The sequence below is a fragment of the Mercenaria mercenaria genome, chromosome 13 (genome assembly GCF_021730395.1).
Source record: "Mercenaria mercenaria strain notata chromosome 13, MADL_Memer_1, whole genome shotgun sequence".
NCBI classification, from domain to species: Eukaryota; Metazoa; Mollusca; class Bivalvia; order Venerida; family Veneridae; genus Mercenaria; species Mercenaria mercenaria.
In genome coordinates, this window is record NC_069373.1 from 31,144,339 (window position 1) to 31,168,813 (window position 24,475).

A 24,475-nucleotide genomic window follows, 5' to 3' on the forward strand; every position below is an offset into this window, starting at 1 on the left:
ACTGAACAATTTCTAAGATAAGAAAAGTATGAACACTTATAAAACCTAGATTTTTTTTATTCAACTCTTAAACCTTTACAATTAGAGAATGAAATTTTAAAGACGAAATATCTATTTTTTTTATAAAGGGGACCTTCGCCTAATTGAATAAACATTAGATACCGAATGTCATCCGACTGCTCTAATTGAAACCCTCCAAACCACACTGTGTGTTTTCTAACCGCTTTTTTACAAGCTGGCTAGTAACGACATATCTTGGGTATAAATTGGGTAACAAACGACCTACCATTTCAACGTTAAAAAGCTATGATGTCATAGATTATATTTCATGTTTTTCGTACATTTTACCATAAATATTATGAAAACATGTTACCAATAAACGTTATGAAAGCACATATATCAGAGTGTTGTTGTCTATTTTTGTGCTCCCCGAAGGGGAAGCTTCACTATCAAGAGTAGATGCACACATTGTCTTCATGTTCCTGTCGGATCCTATATGTCTGTATTTGAAACTTTCAAAATCTTCTTGTCTGAAACAGCAGGCCCAATTTTAAAGTAATTTTACACAAATGTTTCCTTTGTGGCCCTTTACGTAGATTGTCCAGCAAGCTTGCCAGAGGGCGTGGTCACTTTTTCCTATATGTATATGGTGGAAACTTTTAAAAGTCTACTCAGAAACTGCTGGTCTGATTTTAATCATGATAATTTCACACAAATGGTCCTTGTTTGACTCTTTACGGTAAATATTTATAATAAACTAGAATGTGACTGTAGGACACAGGGTGTGCCCCCACTGGCACATTTGTTTTGTGACAAATAAGGGACAATAATTTAAATGTTTGCAGCCTCAATAAACATTTTATATAAAGGATTCATTATTATAGGCTATATACTTTTTGAGCTATGAGCATTACAAACAAAAAATCCACTATTTTGCCTATTTCAAGGGCCATAACTCTGTAATAAGCGCTAAGATTCTCAAGAAGAATGCCAAGTGTGCAAGGTCACATCATGATCAAGACTCGTGCAAGGTTTCATGAATTTACATCAAATACTTTTTGAGATAGGCACGTCATTAGGTGAAAATGTGCATTTTTGACAATCTCAGGGGCCATAACTTTAAAAATAAAGGGTGGAGCCAGATGAAAAATAGGAGGTGCGCAAGTTCATATCATGGTAAAGACTCGTGCAAGGTTTCATATATTTACATCAAATACTTTTTGAGCTAGACTCGTCACAAGGTGAAAATGTGCATTTTTTTTTACTATTTCAGGGGCCATTACTCTAAAAATAGGGGCGGAGTCAGACAAAAAATAAAAGGTGCGCAAGTTCATATCATGATAAAGACTCATGCAAGTTTTCATCCATTTATATGAAATACTTTTTGAGCTAGGCGCGTCACAAGCTGAAAATGTGCATTTTTGATTATTTCAGGGGCCATAACTCTGAAAATAGGGAGTGGAGCCAAACAAAAAGTAAGAAATGCGCAAGTTCATATCATGATAAAGACTCGTGCAAGGTTTCATCAATTTATATCAAATACTTTTTGAGCTAGGCGCGTCACGAACTTCGGACGAACGGACGGAAGGACGGACGCACGCACGGACAAGACCAAATCTATATGCCCCCACCACTCATTGGAGGAGAGACACAATAAGTAGACAGGGTGAATCAGAGCTAATTTTAAAACAAAAAAATGAGTTCGGACATCAATGATACACATATACCAATGCTGATAAGAAAAATCAGAAATTTGATTCATAATTAAAAAGATTCTTTCTTTCCTTGATTTCTATGGAAAACATTGCAGTTTACAGTAAGGATCAAGGCCACCAAATGTGTGTGCGTATTTTACTAACATGTATGATTTTTAAGTTTGTTAAATTGCTGTTTGTGTGTGTGTGTGTGTGTGTGTGTGTGTGTGTGTGTGTTGTTGTTGTTTTTTGCCATTGCCTGTCAAATACAGTATTACTTAGTTTATTACTTTATTATGTCTCCCACCACACAGTGGTGTGGCAGGCATATTGACTTACTCCTGTCTGTCTGTCTGTCTGTCTGTCACAAATCTTGTCCGCACTCTAAGTCGAACATTTCTCATCCGATCTTCACCAAACTTGAACAAAATGTGTTTGACCATAAGTCCTCGGCCAAGTCCGATGACTAGCCAAATCGGCCCAGGCACTTTTGAATTATGGCCCTTGAGTACCACCCAAACCACTTTGAATCACTAAATGATTAGGCAGTTGTGGGAGACATGCGCTTTTCTCAAAAGCAGCTCTAGTTTTATCATGTTTTAAAGAGCAAACCTCTAGGCATGAAAGTTAAACGGAAGTACTGTTATATGGACAAAAACATTCAAACAAAATGGGAATACATTCTTATTTATTTATTTGGATTTTATGGCGCACCAACACAGTATAGGTTATAAGGCGCCAAACAGGACTACAAATTTTGGTTCCACATCTCATTTACATCGAAATAAAAACATGAGGTATGGAATCAAAATTTGCATACCTGCTGGAATCAGAGTTACTGCAAAACCAAGTGTTAAGACCCTATTAGTCGCCTTTTACGATCATGCAAGGGTAAGGCAGTGGTTCCAATTCTTTTCATACACAGATCGTCCCAGAACCACAATACATTCATTTTCACACAAGTTTCGTTTTTCTCGAGGAAAACTATTATACATGTGTTTGTGGGAAAGCTCGTTTAAAAAATAATCCTCGGATTTCAATGTTTAGCCGTCATTTTCTGGCGGGATTCAAAGTTTCAAAAGAAAAAAAAAAGATTTTTTTTTTGCGTTGCTTTCTATGGAGTAATATACAAACTTAATTTCCGTGTATTGCCCAAAGCAAAATATTAAGATCAATGCAAAATCCATGACAAAGAATTATTGGCTTGGGTCACGAATGACACGACTTTAGCTAATGTAATGGAGACAATCCAATTTGATGGGATTTGCTTTTACACAGTCAATAATTAAGGGAGAGAATTCTTGAAAATTCTCGTTAAAGCTGACCTTGGATCTTTCTCTTGTCCCCAGAAATACTAGGACCTGTTCTCTCCAATGTAATGAGACTATAAGGATCTTACTTGCCTGCCTGTGTAACACAGGCTTTTCCCTACCCAAGGGGCAGTGTGGAATGAAAAACCGAGCGTTAGCGAGGTTTTTTTATCCAAGCTGTCCCGAGGGTTGGGGAAAAAGCTGTCTTACACAGACAGACATGTTAGATAATTTTATTTTTCTTGCATATCACCATGATCACGTTCAAAATAGATCGTGAAAACGAATAGATTTGGGTATTTCCTGGCATTATTTTTATAGTTTATGGCGTCATAATAGTGCCAGTACTATGTGACGTCACCGGAGTGCACGCTATTTTAGACAAGGCTTTTCCATGGGGAAAGACAGGAATATCTATCCCTGGCGCGTGTATACCTTCCCCGTTAGGTAGGCAAGAAAACAATATGTCCTTGCAATGAATGGGGACAATATGAGAGAAAGTCCAACAAAGGTTTCCGCAAATGTCGCGTAACGTTTCGTTTAATCAGCTTATCATTTGAAAGTTGCTTTTTAAAATATGGACCCATTAAATGGGAAAAAGCACCGGTTCCATAGGAATAGGAGTGAGTTTAACTTTGGGGTGGGGGTGCAAACCTTTTCAACAGGGGGGGCCGGGGTCTGGCAAGGAATCCCCAGTGCATTCATGGCAAAGCCTTGACCAGGGGCCAAATGGGCCGTAGGCCCCCTCAAGCCTCTGTTTTTTAGCAATCATTGAGCTATTCTGATGATAGGCATACGACTACGCGCTGAACTGTCTGCAGTGTAACTTAATCGGTCAAAATGAGTATTGTTCTAATCAGGCGTGCCATTTTTTTTTTTTTTTTACAGTCTTCGGCTGAAGCCCTGGATATACAATCAAATAGCGCTGCATTTGTCTAATTGTGATATAAAGTTGTGGAAATATTATTTCCCTTGAACAGACAACGAAAAACGTAAATACGTCACGTTTACATGCGTAAACAGACTAAATAATTACATCGTTTTTGCAGACGCTCAAACCGGAACTGTAGTGATGCGCTCGATATTAAGTATATTCTTTTTATAAAATATAATCAAACAATAGGTTTCAATACTCACCTAACGGAAAGAGACAAGTCAGAATGCAAGGAAAGACCAAATGCAAATCAGAAATCAGGTTGAAAAGAATTAATGATACTAAATAAATGTTATATTAGACTGCATTTACAGTCGAACTTCGATGGCTCGAACTCGAGGGTCCAGTGGAAATTAGTTCGAGTTTTCCGTTGTTCGAGCCATCCAAATGGCGGCCATTTTGAATTCGGGAATTCGAGGGCATGGTGTGTTACAAACCTTCCATCGTAATATATTGTCATATTGTACCTAAATGTGTGTATTATATGATGATGAATAAAAAACGAACGCTGCAATATGCTTTATTATTTATTTTCAAACATGACATAGATACGAAAATAAAACACAGATAAAACACTAATATAATTATAAGAATTTTGGTGAAGACAGCATCAAATAGAAAGACATGAATAGCAAACATTTATGAATCATAGTTCAGTACAAGTATTATCAAATATATTGCTTTCCAGTAGCCGACTTAGCTATCCACCCGTTTCCGGGTTCTTTACTAAGTTGTTCAGCCATGCTAAAGCAGTATGAAAGTTGACATCAGATCTCCAGATTTTATGCAAAAAAAAAGTAAAGACAGACATTGCTCAAATATTTTAGATAATTTTATTCGTATAAATCAAAGCCCATTAAAGCATTGCAATGAACGAAAGTCACTTTGTTTAATTTGTTTGTCGTATACCGACGCTAATTACATAAGCGTGTGAAAATTACGCACGCGCCGGTTAAAGGGGAAGCTTGGCGAATGTCAGGCAGAGGTGTGAAAAACTTTGTAAATACAAGCCATTCCGGCGACAAATTGTCTGTTCGACAGAATAGGTGTAATTATCACTGTAATTAAGCCAAGGGGACCACCAAATGTGTTCGAGAGTTCGAATTTTCGAAGTTCGAGCGATCCGAGGTAGAACTATATAGAATAAAGAAGGAATAAATTCGGGACCGGGCGAAGAGTTCGAGCGATCCCGGGTGTTCGAAAGATCCGAGTTCGAGCCATCGAAGTTTAACTGTATATCTCTTTTCCAAAATATTGGCGGGGCCAAACTATAGTTCGCCCCCTCTATCCTAGCTTTTGGGAGGGTGGGGGGGGGGGGCTCCTACGCCTATGTGTTCTTTTTTTTTCTATTTTGAACTGCTTTGAGCTGTCCCCATAATGTTGATATCAATTTTAACCGTAACTTTGAACCCACTTGCCCCCGACAGGCCATCATGGGTGGAGGCATTTGTGTTTTACAAGCAGCTCTTGTTTTGTCTTTAACGTGAGTTAGAATGTAGACATTAAAAGTAGGATACAGGAATCCGGGGGATGGGAAAGGCACCACGTTTAACTTCTGACACTGGAAGAAGTTTACAATGACGCAGTTTTGTCCCCAGATTGTTTCTTTTTCTCTCACTGAAAGGCTAACTAGTCTGTCATCGCACTGTATAATTTGTCCATAGATAAAAAAGAGAGTCACGAAGAGAAAAAGGCGCATCTCTTTCTCTGAGCATTGATTGTATATTTAGGCCTACTTGAACAAATTATCATTTAGTAAAGGTCGACGTGTAATTAATACGAACAGAACTGTTTAATAAGTAAAATTACATCAAAATTAGACTCATTAAGCTTTCAAATGCAAATTAAGAAAACTTATTAAATCATTACGTTTAATATATAATCATGATACCGCATTTTCACGCGGCATTATATATCGTCTGCATATGATGCTACAATAACAACTTTTAAGTTAATAATTCTTCAAAATAAGTGAAAATAAACCGTATTTAGGTTCATTAAACTCTTATTCTACAAAAATAAAATAGATAGCACTCAATTATTTTAAATGTAGCATGTGGAGAATCAAATGTTAAACATTGATAATATTTTGCACTTAAGGATTCTTAATTTTAGTATTTTTGTTACTAAGTAAAATGAGTACATGGCCATATTTCTATATTGAAAATCTGACAACTGTCGACTATCGGCTAGGGGAATGTTCTTCGGAATTACTTATCTTATTTTACAAAACCTAGCACCTGATATAGTGACTAGTCTCCTACCTTATCAGACCAACAAAGCACACGTATACCCCCACTTCCAGTTGCATCTGATTATCGTTTATTCCACATATAGGTACAAGATACAAGAGATACAAGAATGTTTATTTTATGTCGGATATAGAATAACAAAAAAAAACATTAGCTCATGAGCTATTTCCCGACAGAAATTAACAAAAATACAGCGGCTAAAAAGAAAGATAAACGAAAGTTTAAGCATAGGCTTATTAAAACGTAAATAGGTATTATCGTTTGGAAAAAGCGTCCTAGCTAGTAATTCGCTATATCCTGCCTGCTAAGTTACATTCCGACGCGTAAGTATCTGTGTAGCCTTACTCATTTGGCTTATCGGAATGACTTATTTTATGATCTGATATTTTTAGTTGTCATCCCTCTAACAGGACAGCGACAGTCAAAAGTTATCACGCTGTCCTGAAACGTCCTAGCCTGTTCCCCTATATTCACCAAAATTATATGCATTCTGGATAAATTGATTAAAATTTTAACTGAAAATGAAAGTAGGTTGTTTGTAAACAATGTCCTGATGGCGCTGCAATGCTAAACGGAAGTAACGCGAAATTACCAATGACGCGAGAATACCGCGGATGACTAGGCCTATATTATTTGGACCACAGGCACTCGGTTGCACTGATAGCATTTTTCCTATATTGGCCTGTACCTCTGTTTGTTGGTTTTAATACGTGCACCAGTACTCCCTGTGTTCAAAAAGTTGATTTACTGTAAAAGAATCCCTTTTATAAATAATGTTAAAATTTTAGGATTTGGTATATTATTCAAATATTTGTATATATCTATCCTAGCTCAGGCCTAATTTTTAAGATTCTTTAAAAGCGAATTCTGGACATATTGTAGATTTTTTTATACTCAGAGCGCTTTACTTCAGAGGTTAAAAACAGCAAACGTTCGGTACTTGCCCAAATTTACGTAAAACTACCATCAGTGCAACCAGGTGCCTGTGATTTGGACTAATATCTGTGGGTTACGTAGTAGGTCCCTGACCGCTTCATACCAAAGATGTGAAAGAAATGGTACTGATTGCTCCGTTACTTGACCAAAAAAGGTACAACTAGCTCAGGTACGTTTCTGTTTGCTTGTCGCATAAGGCAAGGGCTTTGTAGCATGCGACATAAATAGGCGCTATGATTATAACGATCTTGATACTCGATATATTAGACTGTATCATTTGCCAAGGGAGAGCACGCTTACGAACTAAAAAAACTATCATTAAATCTTGAAAAATGAAAGAAACAGTTTGTCATCACTTATATTCTGATTGCAGCATAACATTTGCATTGTACAAAGATGTAACTAATGCTAAAGAACTAAGACAGAGTGTAATGAATGGAGAGTTTGAAGCTACCTTATTAAAAACATCGATGGTAAATGTCATGATATTCGGATATGCACTTACCCACGGGCAGCACGAAAAACCCAAATCTACCCAAATCTACCCAAATCTTACCCAAATCTACCCAAATCTTGATAGGAATGATCAAATCTTCGTAGATTATGAATATTTATAATATATTTCAACATAAATATATCATTTTGATGTATTATAACGATAATTAACTAGAAAAATCGGCGTTGAATTGAAATCGCTCAATATTTGTAAATATCACGGTCAAGTATTCTTACATCAGGGCCCTCTCTACATTTTGGGGGATTGGGGCCGGGGCCCTTGGAGGGGGGAATTTCGCGTCATTTTCAAGGGATGGGGGAATTCATTCTGGAGATATGACATCTGATCATAACCCCTTAAATTAAGGTCAATTGAGTATTACAGATATCAAACTAATGTGAATATATAAGAAGTATTGTACAGAACATAATCTATTGAAAACAGGCAACTTTTATTTTCTTTTATTAAATCAGTTAGGTGACATCCAATCGAGGTTCACATGTCGTCATTAACGGAAGCACAAGCAGTATCCACGGACATTGTCTCAGCAGCAGCCGGAGCAGGGCTTCCCTTCATCGTATCTACCTGATTGTGCATGTCTGGCCCTGATGAAACAGCGGTGTCCGTGACAGTAGTTTGTTTTTTGAGAGCATGCTGCTTAAAAAGCAAATCTGTTTTTGCGCATTTTGCCCAAGTTGCATCCGTGATCATTTTACTGTATGGTGTGGATTATGCAACATTTTTTTTCAAAGGGAAGTAACTTTGTATACACGCATCCGGGGAACTGAAAAACGAGCGTATTTTACGGATCAGTAAAATCAGGGGTTCCACTAGACCTGAAAACCCAGGAGTCCCGGGACCCTTGGGTCCAAATTTTGAAGGGTCCTTTTTCAAAATACAAGAGTCCTGCCCCAACACATCGATACAATTGACTATATTTTCTTATAAAGTAATACTACGTAATTAATAGCTACTACAACCAAGAACATGTTACAGCATAATAACAATTTCTGTTTCAGGTCATATAATCTCATATTGTAAATAAATTTTTATCAAAATTCATTTTAATTTGATGAGGTTTTTCTTCAATATTTTTGTTTGTTAGCAGAAAAGTGCTAAAACACTATGTAAAAATGTATCCAAAAACGTACTATCCGGATACTGGTACACTTTTGGAATGTCGTCTGAAATGTTGTTTTTTGCCAGTTACTTGGTCCACTAAGGTAAACCAGAGATAGTTCCTCAAATAATGATGCTACTTTTCATTAAAAATTGCATTGAAAGTCAAGTTTTTTTAGTGAATTTTGGAAAAATTGCATATGTCATCGGGTGTAATTAGAATCGTGAATGGACATTCTAAACTTATTTTTACTTTCCAAAATCATTTAAATTTGTGGATTTTCTCGTTGAAGTTAAGGTACAATCATTAAACAATGATCTAATTTAAAGTTTGCATGAAGAAATCTTGCAGGACACTTTTCACATGCTCGGTATTCAGCTGGTCGCTTAATTACGATAATTTAATAATTGGCGCCTTTTTTGACAGTATGCAGGCTCAATACAGGTAACGCATTATCAATTAATGTTAACACTTCATTGATTCTCATTACCTATGTGCACTTGCCGTGACGTAACTTGCTGATAAAGAAAAATCAGCGTGGCATGTCCACAGGATAAAGGGCGGGAATTTAGCGAAGATCAAAGGCAGGAGAGCATGACCGTGAGTGTTTATTTTGAATACACGTGTTTATCGTGGACATAGTTTTACTTTAAGAAATGACTGATAAGAGGAAGGATTATCAAAGGAAAATGGCAATTATCATGCCGGGTCCTTTGAGCGTCTTTTGAAAATCTCCCGGACCCGGGCTCCTAAGACTATGGGGTATCGATTTTTTTCTTGATTTTTTTTTTCTTTCGAGGGGGAATTTTTCTGTACTAGTGGGGAAAAAAACATACTATTTCGAGGGGGGAATGGGGCCGAATTTCGGCCCCAAAAATTGGCAAACGAGGGCCCTGTACATAGGTGCTGTACGTAAGAATAATCGACTGTGATATTTACAAATTTCCCCATTTGGAGATCTATTTTCTTAATTTCATTTACTTCAAAACTACGGAAAAAAAAATGAAAAGAAAATCTTTATCATTATTGATGAATTATATTAACGCTTTACAGTTAGCACTGTTTGGGATGATAAGCGCGACGAGAGATAACATTCATTTTCAGGATTTTAATTTTCTGCAATTCATGTCGTGAAACGTGAGATTCTGGGCTATTTTTCATATCAACATACGATATATTGATGAATTTTGTGCGGTGACATCGAATAATGGCGGCATCCATATCGTTTTCGGTGGCAGCGCCTACGAATTTAATTGGGAGAGATGTTTTTGAATGAATAACACTATTATTCTCAGGATCAGAAATGGACAGGAAATATTAGTTCCCGCTTTTGATTTATTTTTGGACCCAAAAAGAGGCTGGAGTAGCCCTTCCGCAGACACAATATCCGTCATAGAATGCACGTGATTCTTTCCCGCCAAAATGCTAATAACGTGTCCACAACGTAATTGTTTTCACAAGGTGCACAATCAATCTCATTTCAAATTTATCGTAAGTATCCTCAGATGTAAAATAAGGGAATTGCTGTCTTGATCATGCTTTAAATTTCATTGAGAGCGTTGATGGTCACCGAAAGAATTATGTCAATCAAGATGTCATCGTGCCACCGATTTTTCTGTATTTCGCACTTGAGTAGATGTCTATAAAACTGATTTTTTCATTTTCCCGCCATGCACGTGGCGTTTATAATGGAGGCAGCATGCCTCCAGATTTGGCTAAAAAAAATATTTTTTCTTTCAAATTGAAGTTTTGGTCATATCATGAACATTAGAATATGAATCTTTGTTTCTAAAATATTTTAAAAATTCCAAATCAAGAAAAAAGACGACCGCGTCGGGAATCAAACTCGGGACTGCCGCGGCAATAAAGACATTTTCCCATCGTCGTAACCAATAGTGCTATAGCTGAAGTAGTGAATAATGACTTCAAAATATAGATATTTATAATCGAAACAGTTTACCTTGAGTAAAAGCGTGACAAACGCTTTTCGATTTTCAACAGCAAATTCTCGAGCTGTCCTTCCGAAAGTTTAAATTGAGTGGAATTTATGAATATGACTTTCGAACTCCATTCTATTTGAGGTCTACGTGTATGATACTTACCCGAGTTTGAGTCAAGTGTGAGTTTGAGTAACGGCTATAAATATTGGCCAAAGTTTGCTGACATTCTGTTTCGAGGGCTTAGAGCGAAACTAGTCTGTTTGCTTCTATTTCTATATACACTTAGACTAGTTTCGCTCTGATCCCTTGAATTTTTTCCAGTCAATATTTTCAACGATGTTATCAAAAATAGGAAGTTTTGAAATAATCCGTGAACAAAATTCTCTCTTTGTGTACTGTCCCGTTTATATCAAACATCTGTGAATGTACAATACAATGAAAAATGCAACGGAGCAGGATCACTCCACTCATTTAAATCACCAACAGTAAAGTTAGATAGCAATTGAAAGCCTTGTCGGCGTCGGGACATGATACGTGCAAGTTTTAGAATAAAAATGCCCTTGGCTTAATATGATTTTTTTTTCCAAAACCGTATTTCCGTAGAAAATATGCTAGCTCGACATAGATCTTCTATACATTTTCCTACACTGACGGGCAGAATTGTCCGAATATTTGGTTGCACGTGGGAGTAAGTTGTAAAGAGCCAGCCTTAACAAAAACGCGACACTGTTAACAGCAAATTTAGTACATTGTTTTTGTGTTATATTTCGTAATATCAGGCCATCTTCTACGTTTCTTCAATTATTTTGGCGGGAAAATTGCACATGCCTTCAATGATGCTCCTTTGCTACTGACCGCGTTTTACATGCATTTTATTTTCGTGTCAGTAGCTATGTTAAATTTTCATGGAATTGTAAGCAAAATGTTTTACAACCAAATGAAAATACATGCTTCAGAGCTTGAAATTATTTCATTTCTGTAGACCAGTGACCGTCTCTAAAATGGTTGAGGTTATAATATATTTCATTCAAGTTCTAAGTATATAAATGATGTGATCAGCTTCCAAAAAGAAAGGATGTTAATGTTTAAACAGCGGTTGGCTGATAATGTCAATTCTTTCATTTATACTCTTAATAGAAATACACTAAACCCAGTGGCCTGAATAAAAAAGGGCTTTTTAGCTACGTGCCAAAAAAAAACAACAACAACGAAATCACGACTTTTTAAAGAAAGTTGCGTTTTGATTCTTGTTCGAACTCCCCTGGCCTTTTTTATTTAGGTACTGATTTGTTCTTTCAAACAAGGTATCATGTACTGTCTGTTTAGACAATAACTTGATTTAATTTTAAAGCTATCTCACTAAAATATCTTGCGTCTGTGGTAGATTTTTCTAGTTAATTATCGTTATAATACATCAAAATGATATATTTATGTTGAAATATATTATAAATATTCATAATGTACGAAGATTTGATCATTCCTATCAAGATTTGGGTAGATTTGGGAAAGATTTGGGTAGATTTGGGTAAGATTTGGGTAGATTTGGGTATTTCGTGCCGCCGCTTACCCACAGGCAATCGGCATGTGACTTTGACCCCTTATGAATGATGGACCCCCCACCCTGTTCTCTACAACCCATATCCCAAACATAATAACAGAAAAACACATTTCCAAAAAAAAAATGCTATATATAAAAAAAATAAAGGTATGGTACTTTACGGCCAAACATTAAGGAAAAAATGGAATGGCCTCAGTAACAATGTCACTGCGTACACAATTTTCGGTCGATTTTTGAAAATCTGGTCTTAATCAACGCATAAAGCATAAATCTTAATGGTAAGCATGCACTTTGGTCTCAAGGCTGCATCATTTTGATGCAGCGAGACGCTATTCTTTGACAAAATCATCAAACTGGACGAAGTAATTATAGGTAAGCGACTAATTATTTATGTTTCTAAAGGCTGGCCACGATTGTGCTTGGAAATAACGAAGGGAATAGGTGGCTGCCATTGACTTGTCTATTGGCCCGAGAAATATACGGGTTAGGTCACATCGTGTACGAGATGATTTTGTCAAAGAATAGCGTCTCGCTGCATCAAAATGATGCAGCCTTGAGACCAAAGTGCAACGTTAAACCCAACAAAATAAATATAAAATCTGAATAAAAACATTTTTTGTACTACAGCCCAGATAAATGACAATATTTAGTTCATATTCACACAAGGCAAGACCTACAAACTAACTTATATTTAGATGACCTTGACTCTCATGATGACCTTCACCTTCCAACTTAAAACCTTAAAAATAGGCATTTTATGGCCTTACAGCCCACTTAAATGACCCAATTTAGTCAATACTCAGTCTCATTAAACCTTGTGGCAAGAGTTACAAACTAACCTAAATATAGATTACCTTGACCTTTATATGACCATCACCTTCAAACTTAAAACCTCAAAAGACAATATTTTGGTTAAACAGCCAACAGCCCACTTTAATGACCTGATTTATTTCATACTCACATTCAATAATCCTTGTGGCAAGACCTACAAACTGACCTTTATATAAAAGACCTTGACCTTCATATAACATTAACCTTGATAAACAACATTTTTGATCCTACAGCACAGATGAATGACCCAATTTAGTTCATATTCACACTCGGCAAACCTTGTGACAAGACCTACAAACTGACCTATATATATTTAGATGACCCTGACCTTTAAATGATTTTCACCTTTAAACTTAAAATTTCAAAAAACAACATCTTTAGACATACACCTGGGGGCATAATTTTGCCTTTTGAAAGCGCAGTTCCTTTTATAAACATTACCATTTTGCTTCACATTGTAAGGTAATTACAGATGATCTCTGAAATCTTAACACCTAAAATCATCAGTGATTAACTAGTTATGTATCTTTTTTATTATACGCCCGTTTGAAAAACGGGACGTATTATGGGAACGCCCCTGGCGGGCGGATGGGCGGGCGGGCGGCGTCCACAGACTTTGTTCGGAGCATATCTTCTTGATGCATGGAGGGATTTTGATGAAACTTGGCACAATGTTCACCATCATGAGACAGAGTGTCTTGTGCAAGAACCAGGTCCCTTGGTCTAAGGTCAAGGACACACTTAGAGGTCAAAGGTCAAATTCAAGAATGACTTTGTCCGGAGCATTATCTTCTTCATGCATGGAGGGATTTTGAAGTAACTTGGCACAATTGTTCACCATCATGAGATGGAGTGTCATGCGCAAGAACCAGGTCCCTAGGTCTAAGGTCAAGGTCACACTTGGAGGTCAAAGGATACCAAAACGAAAACTTTGTTTGGAGCATTTCTTCTTCATGCATGGAGGGATTTTGATATAACTTGGCACAAATGTTCACCACCATGAGACGGAGTGTCTTGCACAAGAACCAGGTCCCTAGGTCTAAGGTAAAGGTCACAGAGGCCAAAGGTCAGGTACAAGAATGACTTTGTCCGGAGAATTTTTTCTTCATGCATGGAGGGATTTTGATGTAACTGGGCACAATTGTACACCATCATGAGACGGAGTGTCATGCCCAAGAACCAGGCCCAAGGTCACACTTAGAGGTCAAAGGATACAAGAATGAAAACTTTGTCCGAAGCATTTGTTCATCATGCATGGAGGGATTTTGATATAACTTGGCACAATTTTAACCACCATGAGACAGAGTGTCTTGCGCAAAAACCAGGTCCCAAGGTCACACTTAGAGGCCAAAGGTCAGATACAAGAATGACTTTGTCCAGAGCATTTCTTCTTCATGCATGGAGGGATTTTGATGTAACTTGGTACAATTGTGCACCGTCATGAGACGGAGTGTCATGCGCAGGTCCCTTCTTTAGAATTACTTCCCTTTGTTGTTACTATAAATAGCTTATATTGTAACTTTTTCATTACTAGTTATAGGGAAAAATCGAGACAACTTTTCTGTAGTACAACATGCATGTTACATCCAATTTTGAGGTGTATTTTGACCTATCTCTGTCTAGTATAGATTTTTGTGTGGACTTAGAACTATTATTTTTGGATTTTTTATTTTTTTTATTTTTAGATTAGCTTCCCTTAGTTGTTACTATAAATAACTTATATTGTAACTTTTTAATTCACCTGTCACATAGTGACAAGGTGAGCTTTTGTGATCACCCTTCGTCCGTGCGTCTGTCAACAATTTCTTGTCTGCACGATAGAGGTTTCATTTATGATTTTATTTTAATCAAACTTGCACACAACTTGTATCACCATAAGATCTCGGTTCCTTCCTTGAACTGGTCAGATCCCATTATGGGTCCCAGAGTTATGGCCCCTGAAATGGCCAAAATTAGTTATTTTGACCTTGTCTGCACAATAGCAGCTTCATTTATGATTTGATTTTAACCAAACTTGCACACAACTTGTATCACCACATGATCTTGGTTCCTTCATTGAACTGGCCGGATTCCATCATGGGTTCCAGAGTTATGGCCCCTTAAAGGTCCAAAATTTGCTATTTTCGCTTTTGCAGCCGCATAGAGACTTTATTTATGGTTTGATTTGATACAAACTTCCAAAATATCTTCAACAACAATAAATCTTGGATTCCATGACGAATCTGTCAGATCCAATCGTAGGTTCCAGAGTTATTTTATATCTGATTACCTCCCCTGATTGTAATCAAAATGGATTTATATCAGTAAGTACTTATTAGGACTTATTTGAAATTTCATTATTGTCATTAGTTGGACTAAAACAATCAGGGTAGATAACTATGGACTGATTTTATGTCAAATTATCTCCCTCTATTTCAAATTAAAATGGGTATATCTCCATAACTAATGAAGATACTGATCTGAAATTTCATTTATGTCAACAGATGGACTTGGACAATCAGTGAAGATACATATTGACTGAATTTATGACAAATTACCTCCCTTTATTTTTTATCTAAATGAATACACCTTAGCACCTTCTAATGAGATTGGTTTGAAACGTTATTTATGTCTTCCATGGTAAGAAATAGTCATATTAGATAACTCTTGATTGAACATTTATCAATATGAATACTTTACTAATATATTGTTGAATAGGCTTTTACTCTGTATCTTCTACATGCATATACCTACCAATGCATGATTACCTCCCCTGATTTAAAAAAGATGGATTTATCTCAGTAAATATTTATAGAACTCATTTGAAAATTCATTATTGTCTTTAGTTGGACTGAGGCAATCAGGGTAGATAGCTATGGACTGATTTTATGTCAAACTACCTCCCTTTGTTTCAAATTAAAATGGGTGTATCTCAGTAACCAATGAAGATACTGATTTGAAATGTCATTTGTGCCCTCAGATGGACTCGTACAATCAGGGTAGATAACTTTTGACTGAATTTATGACAAATTACATCCCTTTATTTTATGTAAACGAATATATCTCAGCAGCGTCTAATGAGATTGGTTTTAAATGTTATTTAAGTCTTCCAGGGTAAGGAATAGTCATGTCAACTTAGTACAAATATGCAGCATTTGAGCCTAGGACCCTCAAACTTGGTGTGAAAATTGGCCCTGACTAGGTCAAAAGGGACTGTTACAAGAAAATGTTAATCCTGATGATATTTAATGTGTATGCCTAAGTGCTCTATGTCAAAACTTGATCATATCATTTAAGCAATGGTACTTGGGTGAGCGATACAGGGCCATCATGGCCCTCTTGTTTATAATTGACCGTAGGGAAAAACCAAAACCACTTTTCTGTGGTACAACATACTTTAGTAGATGTTACTTTCAAATTTTAAGGTGTATTTTAAGGTATCTCTACCTGGTAAGGAGTTTGTGGACTTAGAAAAACAAACGACTTACAATAATTACTACACGACCACAAAATTAAAATTCCATTTGCAAATACAGGTGCTAGTGTAAAGAAATTTGCTGTGACGGGCGTATATTGTGACATTCTGGCACTCTTGTTGTCATTGGAATATAATTTGTTTTATCAGTTTAGCGATCCAAAAATGTATGGTTTTACATATATTTTTTTAAAACAATAAAATTAATAAAATATATATATAGAAGAAAGCCCAGCAGTCTAGTGTTAACACACTTGACTGTCAATTTATGAGATGGTCTTGAGTGTTTCTAACCCAATTAAGAGACTAGTACTGGATCTTTCCAGAAAAGGGGGCTTCGCTGATGCTTTACACTGAGCCTATGAAAGGACCAAAGGGTCTATTTGCATAGAGTCAGGGTTTTGAACCAAGATCCCTTATATTTGAATCTGTCTGTCACACTTACATGCTCCAGTCAGAGTGACGCTAGTTTGCCTTAGCACCTCCCAGTAATAGATAGTTATGAATGATTGTTTAGAAATATCAGATGAAAATGGGGAAAAAAGTAAGATTTCATCTAATTTTATTAAGGTTATATTCATGCATCAAATTATCAGTGTCGTTTTATAAATGAGCCGTGCCATGAGAAAACCAACATAATGGGTTTGCGACCAGCATGGATCCAGACCAGCCTGCGCATCTGCAGGCTGGTCTTGATCCATGCTGGTCGCAAACCCACTATGTTGGTTTTCTCATGGCACGGCTCAAATTATTCTGAAACAGTTTTATCCTCTCAAGTTTATTTTAGGTAGCTGACCCATTCCAAGTTCTTGTTGCTGCAAACCGAGCTGTACATCTACACAAAATAGAGAAAATGACAACAAAAAACGTTCATTCAGAGATCCTCTTCTGTTTGTCATCCACAAAAAATGTATGTGCACAATAAGTATCTTTGAACTGCTCTATTTAATATTTGATGGAGTTTAAATCAGTTTAATTTCTATAAAATGCATTCTATGCAGTAAAATCTATTTAGCTTCTTAGTTTAGTGGTGATCAAAGTGACTGAATGTTTACAATTTCAGAATTCAAATAATATGATATAGCCTATAGGCTGTGAGCAGCCTTTTGATCAGATAATCTTGTTGCTTTATAATGTGTCGATAGTTACAATTTATTCACAGTTTTAATTCATTCATAATTTTTAATTCATTTTGTGATATTTTTTGATGTTGTTAAATGTATTTAGAGATATATGAACTATGAAGTGTATTTAATGATATCTCTAAATACAATTTACCATTTAAATAATATATTTCTGATATCATAAAATGAATTAAAGATATCATAGAATACAATATTGGATATCTGAGTATGGTTATTTTTACATTTTTTACATGTGCATCAGCAGCACTATTTGATTTAAACATATATGTATATTCTAATTCATCTACAAATGTTTGTGATTTAATGATATTCTCATAATAATTTATTAATATATCTAAAATTTTAAAATTGTTATCCTGCACCATAGGCGGACATTAATAAAATGAGTTATGGATATTACAAAATGAATTGAAGATATGACAAACTAGTCATTAAATAATACTTCCATTAGCCCTATTCTTTTCCATTGAAAAATTATGACCTTCATTTTGTATGAACAGCAAAAGGCAATCTCCAAAAGTTATGTCAACACTTCTTAGTGATACTAACAGGCCGCTGTTTTGACGACATCCGCGTATATATAGTCAGGGAGAACGTTCCTTAGATGATGTCGGTTGTTCCATCTGGTGAACAGAATGGCCAGGAAGCTGATTTTAATGTTAAATGCAACAAAATATATGCAATTTATAATATAATCTTGTTTACAAATGGAAATGAAATATAATGTAAATATAAGAAATGGAACTTTTTTTGTTTCATGCGACATGAACGACAGAATAGGATCGGTAAATTGAACATGAATCGCTAGCATGATTCATGGATTTGCCCATTCTATTCTGTCGTTTGTTTTGCATGAACGCCGAAAAAAATATTTGATTTCTTAAGTAAAACAACATCTTGTATGCAGTAATTTAATTAATGACCTTTTTCAGCCATAACTGTTCCTGAACATTTGGTTTGAAAAAGCTTTATTTGGGAAATTTAACTGTTAAAGAACCGCTCATTTCTGTTTACTACCTTTTTTGTTTTTCTTATTTCAAATCTTTATGTAGTGTGTACATTTGTTCAGATTTCAGATTCATTTCGCAAGTTTGGACTTGGTGATGGTGATACGTCAGTTTTTGTTGTGGTGTTGAACGACAAAGATGATGCAACAATGAATCTCATTCAGTCAAAAATACAAGGAACTCAGATACCACTTACTGACGTGAAACAGTTTACAGATGAAAAGCTTGTAAAGAAGGTATGATTAGGATAAATGGAATTACTTGACTTGAATTGACTCGAATATTGGTTTCAAGGAGTGTTTAACAGCAAATTAAACACACTGCCAGGTTAAATTGTAACAAGAAGATCACAGGCCTTAACATACCTTTTTATACATGGGCATTTCATGACGAAACCGAAAATACAATGGCCCTGAAACACATTTAGAACAATTTTAAAATGAAATGAATGCTAATTAACATACTTTTTTTAGAGGTTTCATTCATACTAGATTAATAAATGCAGTTTTTTCCTATAAAAGCAACTGCAGATACATTGGTTCCTTCGTTCTAATGGAACTCCTCAATACTGCATCTGTTAGAACATTCATTATCCCAACAAAAACACTGAAAATACTGGATTTTTATGCTCCCCGAAGGGCAAGTATATGGTTGCCGCTTAGTCCGCCCTTCAATCCGTCCATCCTTACACTTTAGTCCAGAGTATAACTTGAAAAGTATTAATGGCATTTGATTGAAACTTCACATAATCATAGAGGCCATTCAGACAAAGTGCAGTGTCAGAGAACCATAACTCTACTTTACCTAGTTTGATAATTATCTCCCTTTATTATACAAAATAAGGCTTGTCGGGAACATTACTTGTAAAATGGCATTTCATTGAAACTTCACAAAATGATAGAGGCTATTGACAGGAAGTGCAGTGTCAAAGAACCATAACTCTACCTTACCTAGTTTTTGATTATTCTTATGTGGGGGAAGTTGGCAGTTACTTGTGGAGAACAGGTTTGTACTGGTACAGAATCCAGGAACACTGAAATGCTGTTGAAAAACGGCGTTAAACCCAAAACAAAGAAACAAAAAAATATCCCTATATTCAGTTTTCTTCTTTTTATTATCTCAATTTTTATGCTCTCGCCATAAATGGTGGGAGGGGGTGGGGGGGAGGGGGAGCGCGACATATAGTGTTACCCCTGTCCATGTGTGTTCAGGAAAGGGTGGTGTTTGTGTCTGGGCCATAACTTTGACATGCATGGTCCGATTTCATAATAATTTCACACAAATGATAAGCATGGATAGACGATGTGTCATGCGCACAATCATTTCACTAGCTTAAAGGTCAAGGTCACAGTCCTTTGTTGAACTAAGCCAATTTTCACTACATATACAGATTACTAAATTTTCTGGTTTTCCTACAGTATTTTTTTTTTGTAAATAAATAGGGCCAAGGGTCCTTCTTTTAGTTTGTGAGCAGTGCCATGCCTGTGACCTTTCTCATGTTGCGAGGGCATCCGTGTCTGTGACACATTTCTAGTTTTTTTTTGCTTCTAATACATTATTCCCCATATTGGGACAAGCACATGCATCGGGGAGCATCATTCGGTTTTACCGATTCCTTGTTTATTGCTAACATTATAAACACACTTCATGTTTAGGATTCATCTGACAAGTTAAAATTAGTATTAGTTGTTATTGTTATGTAAATTTAAATAAATACATGTATACAATCAAAACAGACAAAAAGTGTAAAACATATCTGAATTAATTCTTGGTCAGTACTTTTTAGCTCACTTGTCACAAAGTGACAAGGTGAGCTTTTGTGATCGCGCGGCGTCCATCGTCCGTCCGTAAACTTTTGCTTGTGACCACTCTAGAGGTCACATTTTTCATGGGATCTTTATGAAAGTTGGTCAGAATGTTTACCTTGATGATATCTAGGTCAAGTTCGAAACTGGGTCATAGGCCTTCAAAAACTAGGTCAGAAGGTCTAAAAATAGAAAAACCTTGTGACCTCTCTAGAGGCCATATACTTCACAAGATCTTCATGAAAATTGGTCAGAATGTTTATCTTGATGATATCTAGGTCAAGTTCGAAACTGGGTCACGTGCTGTCAAAAACTAGGTCAGTAGGTCTAAAAATAGAAAAAGCTTGTGACCTCTCTAGAGGCCATATATTTCAAAAGATCTTCATGAAAATTGGTCAGAACGTTCACCTTGATGATATCTAGGTCAGGTTCGAAAGTGGGTCACGTGCCGTCAAAAACTAGGTCAGTAGGTCTAAAAATAGAAAAACCTTCTGACCTCTCTAGAGGCCGTACTTTTCAATGGATCTTCATGAAAGTTGGTCAGAATGTTCAACTTGATGATATCTAGGTCAGGTTCGAAACTGGGTCAAGTGCCATCAAAAACTAGGTCAGTAGGTCAAATAATAGACCTTGTGACCTCTCTAGAGGCCATATTTTTCATGGGATCTGTATGAAAGTTGGTCTGAATGTTCATCTTGATGATATCTAAGTCAAGTTTGAAACTGGGTCAACTGCGGTCAAAAACTAGGTCAGTAGGTCTAAAAATAGAAAAAACCTTGTGACCTCTCTAAAGGCTATACTTTTCAATGAATGTTAATGAAAATTGGTCAGAATGTTCATCTTGGTGATATCTAGATCAAGTTTGAAACACGGTCACGTGCCTTCAAAATCTAGGTCAGTAGGTCAAATAATAGAAAAATCTTGTGACCTCTCTAGAGGCCAAAGTTTTCATGGGATCTGTATGAAAGTTGGTTTGAATGTTCATCTTGATGATATTTAGGTCGAGTACGAAACTGGGTCAACTGCAGTCAAAAACTAGGTCAGTAGATCTAAAAATAGAAAAACCTTGTGACCTCTCTAGAGGCCGTACTTTTCAATGGATCTTCATAAAAATTGGTCAGAATGTTCACCTTGATGATATCTAGGTCAGGTTCGAAACTGGGTCACGTGCCCTCAAAAACTAGGTCAGTAGGTCAAATAATAGAAAAACCTTGTGACCTCTCTAGAGGCCATATTTTTCATGGGATCTGTATGAAAGTTGGTCTGAATGTTCATCTTGATGACCGCTAGGTCATATTCGAAACTGGGTCAGCTGCATCAAAAGCTAGTTCAGTAGGTCTAAAAATAGAAAAACCTTGTGACCTCTCTAGAGGCCATATTTTTCAATGGATCTTCATGAAAATTGGTCAGAATGTTCATCTTGATGATATCTAGATCAAGTTCGAAACTGGGTCATATGTAATCAAATACTAGGTCAGTAGGTCAAATAATACAAAAACTTTGTGACCTCTCTAGAGGCCATATTTTTCATGGGATCTGTATGAAAGTTGGTCTGAATATTCATCTTGATGATATCTAGGTCAGATTCAAAACTGGGTCAACTGTGGTCAAAAACTAGGTCAGTAGGTCTAAAAATAGAAAACATTTTGACCACTTTGGAGGCCATATTTTTCAATGGATCTTCATGAAAATTTGTATGAATATTCACCTTGATGATATGTAGATAAAATTTGAAACTTGGTCACGTGTGGTCAAAACTAGGTCAGTAGGTATAAAAATAGAAAAACCTTGTGACCTCTCTAGAGGCCATACTCTTCATGAGATCTTCATGAAAATTGGTGAGAATGTTCACCTTAATAATATCTAGGTCAAGTTCAAAACTGGGTCATGTGCCTTCAAAAACTAGGTCATTAGGTCAGATAATAGAAAAACCTTGTGACCTCCCTAGAAGCCATATTTTTCAATGGATCTTCATGAAAATTAAGTCATGTGGAGAAGGTGAGCGATTCAGGACCATCATGGTCCTCTTGTTTTATTACTTTATTGTTGTTGGCGCTTTTACAGTGCCAGTTTAAGGAAATGTTCCTCGTTTACAAGAAATCTTGAATATCCTTGCATGTTTTGTGAGTCATTTATAATCTTGTTTATTCTGTTTCAGTTGTACAAAGTAACGGACACAGAATTGAGTTCATGTTCCCTTACTGATGCTTTAGTATCCAAAATTGCCAGTAAAGAATTTGTGACAATCTGAAGCTCCAGTGCTGTGATTGAATTATAAAGACAGACTAGCAACAACATATTGACACTGGAAAGAGACCTCGTCACCGAGATATTAAAGCAAACAGGCCTGGGGTTTTTCAGGACTGGCCCTTATTTCAGGTTTTTGACAGCCAGAATTTTGCTATATGCCGGAAATTATTTAAAATTGACATTTCAGGTGCTAAAAAGTTGATTTTCAGGCCTGGAATAAGCTGTAAAAAGGAAGTCCTTTCAGAGTGTGACACAACTAAGCATTTTATTATGGTTTAGAGGGATACAGGGAAATGTCCGTAACTGTTATAACAGTTTAGTGGCTAGCAAATGTTTAAAAATTTAAATTTGTAAATGATATCTGTTTGTTTTTACAGATCTATCATAAGTTTTGTATACACTTCACAGTAAGATAGTTATAATTACAGCATATAGCCTGAATATTTAACATGTAAGACGCTGCTTCTGCAAGCATGCAGTACGAAATTGTTGAACCAAACATGTTCTCAATATAAATGTGACCAAAAACGCAACATTACCGGTATTCTATTACTTACCATACGATCTGTATGTTGGGAAGTCGGGACTCATTCAAATAAGTTAGTACAGTATTGAGTACAGGAATTCTGTTGGCGTAAGACATTTCCATGCCCAACTTGAATACTGTTTAGACATTAAACAAAGCTAAACAAAATAATCTGTGCTGTAGTTAACATTTCGGTAGCCTTTACAGTGATGTAGCTTTCACCGTGATGTAGCCTTCAGTGTGATGCAGCCTTCAAAGTGATGTAGCCTTTACAGTGATGTAGCCTTTACAGTGTTGTAGCCTTCACAGTGATGTAGCCTTCAGTGGGTGCAGCCTTTATAGTGGCCAATTAGAATTTTGTCACCATCATTTTGTGCCAGTTTTGCCAAAAAGTTTTCATGAATGACTGGATCTTATATACCAGTAATATGTTGAATACAGTGATCCTGTTATATAATATTAAATGTAAAGATGTAAATGATACTTGTTAGCTATATGTGCATAAGTTCAGCCCCTATTTACAGGTGTAAACAGGAATAATAATGAAATTTCCGTTGTCTTGTTGGTAGGATCTCAAGTAGATAAATAGCAATGGCTTGATGGATAATTTATCATTTTATGAGGACATGGTAAAAGATTCTTTGTCGTTTTATTTTCAGATTTTAAGATTCCTTTCACGGATTATGTATAATAGAGTTCCTCTTAAGTTCATGGACAGATTCTATTTTAATCAACAGATGGACTGACCAATAAACTGTTGTCTATATATTGGGCATGTATTTTTACGGTACTAAGTACAGGATGGCATCGACTTCAGTGTTAATAACAGAATTTGAAATGACCAGAACTGTAAAATACCAGCTGTGGAAATTAGCAATGAAAGCTGTTAAAATGATTATATATACTTTTAATTGATCTCAAGTGGTAGTACAGGGGCAATATGCATCTTCAGTGTTGACTTTAAATACAGTGTAAATATTACTGTAAAGATGCTATTGTTGTATGAAATGTTCATAAAATTCTGGATTCTGTTTATTGTAACTTGTACTTTTCAAATAATATAGATTTATCCACTTTAGTTAATTAACAAGACGGATTATATCCACTTACCAATTCTGCGAGATCAAAGTTAAATATCTGTCATGTTATTTTGAGTATCTTTTATATAATGGATGCTAGTTTGTGCACGCTCAGTTTTCCTCCTACAAAAAGAAGCG

General features: G+C 36.1%; 1 protein-coding gene across 1 annotated transcript; it reads left to right on the forward strand.

Annotated features, from left to right (window-relative positions):
• Window positions 1–7,411: 7,411 nt before the first annotated feature.
• On the forward strand, window positions 7,412–24,291 carry LOC128547863 (EKC/KEOPS complex subunit TPRKB-like). The gene is made up of 4 exons (XM_053521426.1): window positions 7,412–7,599; window positions 17,313–17,435; window positions 18,740–18,913; window positions 22,641–24,291. The coding sequence occupies exons 1-4, from the start codon at window positions 7,459–7,461 to the stop codon at window positions 22,731–22,733; spliced, it is 531 nt and encodes a 176-aa protein (XP_053377401.1). The 5' UTR covers window positions 7,412–7,458; the 3' UTR covers window positions 22,734–24,291.
• Window positions 24,292–24,475: the final 184 nt, after the last annotated feature.

Bases quoted from the DNA above. Each gene is read 5' to 3' on its own strand.
- LOC128547863 (XM_053521426.1), top strand. From the start codon at position 7,459: ATGAAAGAAACAGTTTGTCATCACTTATATTCTGATTGCAGCATAACA. The intron at 7,600-17,312 runs GTAAATGTCATG...AGTTTATTTTAG, and splicing joins CCTTATTAAAAACATCGATG to GTAGCTGACCCATTCCAAGT. The intron at 17,436-18,739 runs GTATGTGCACAA...ACATTTGTTCAG, and splicing joins GTTTGTCATCCACAAAAAAT to ATTTCAGATTCATTTCGCAA.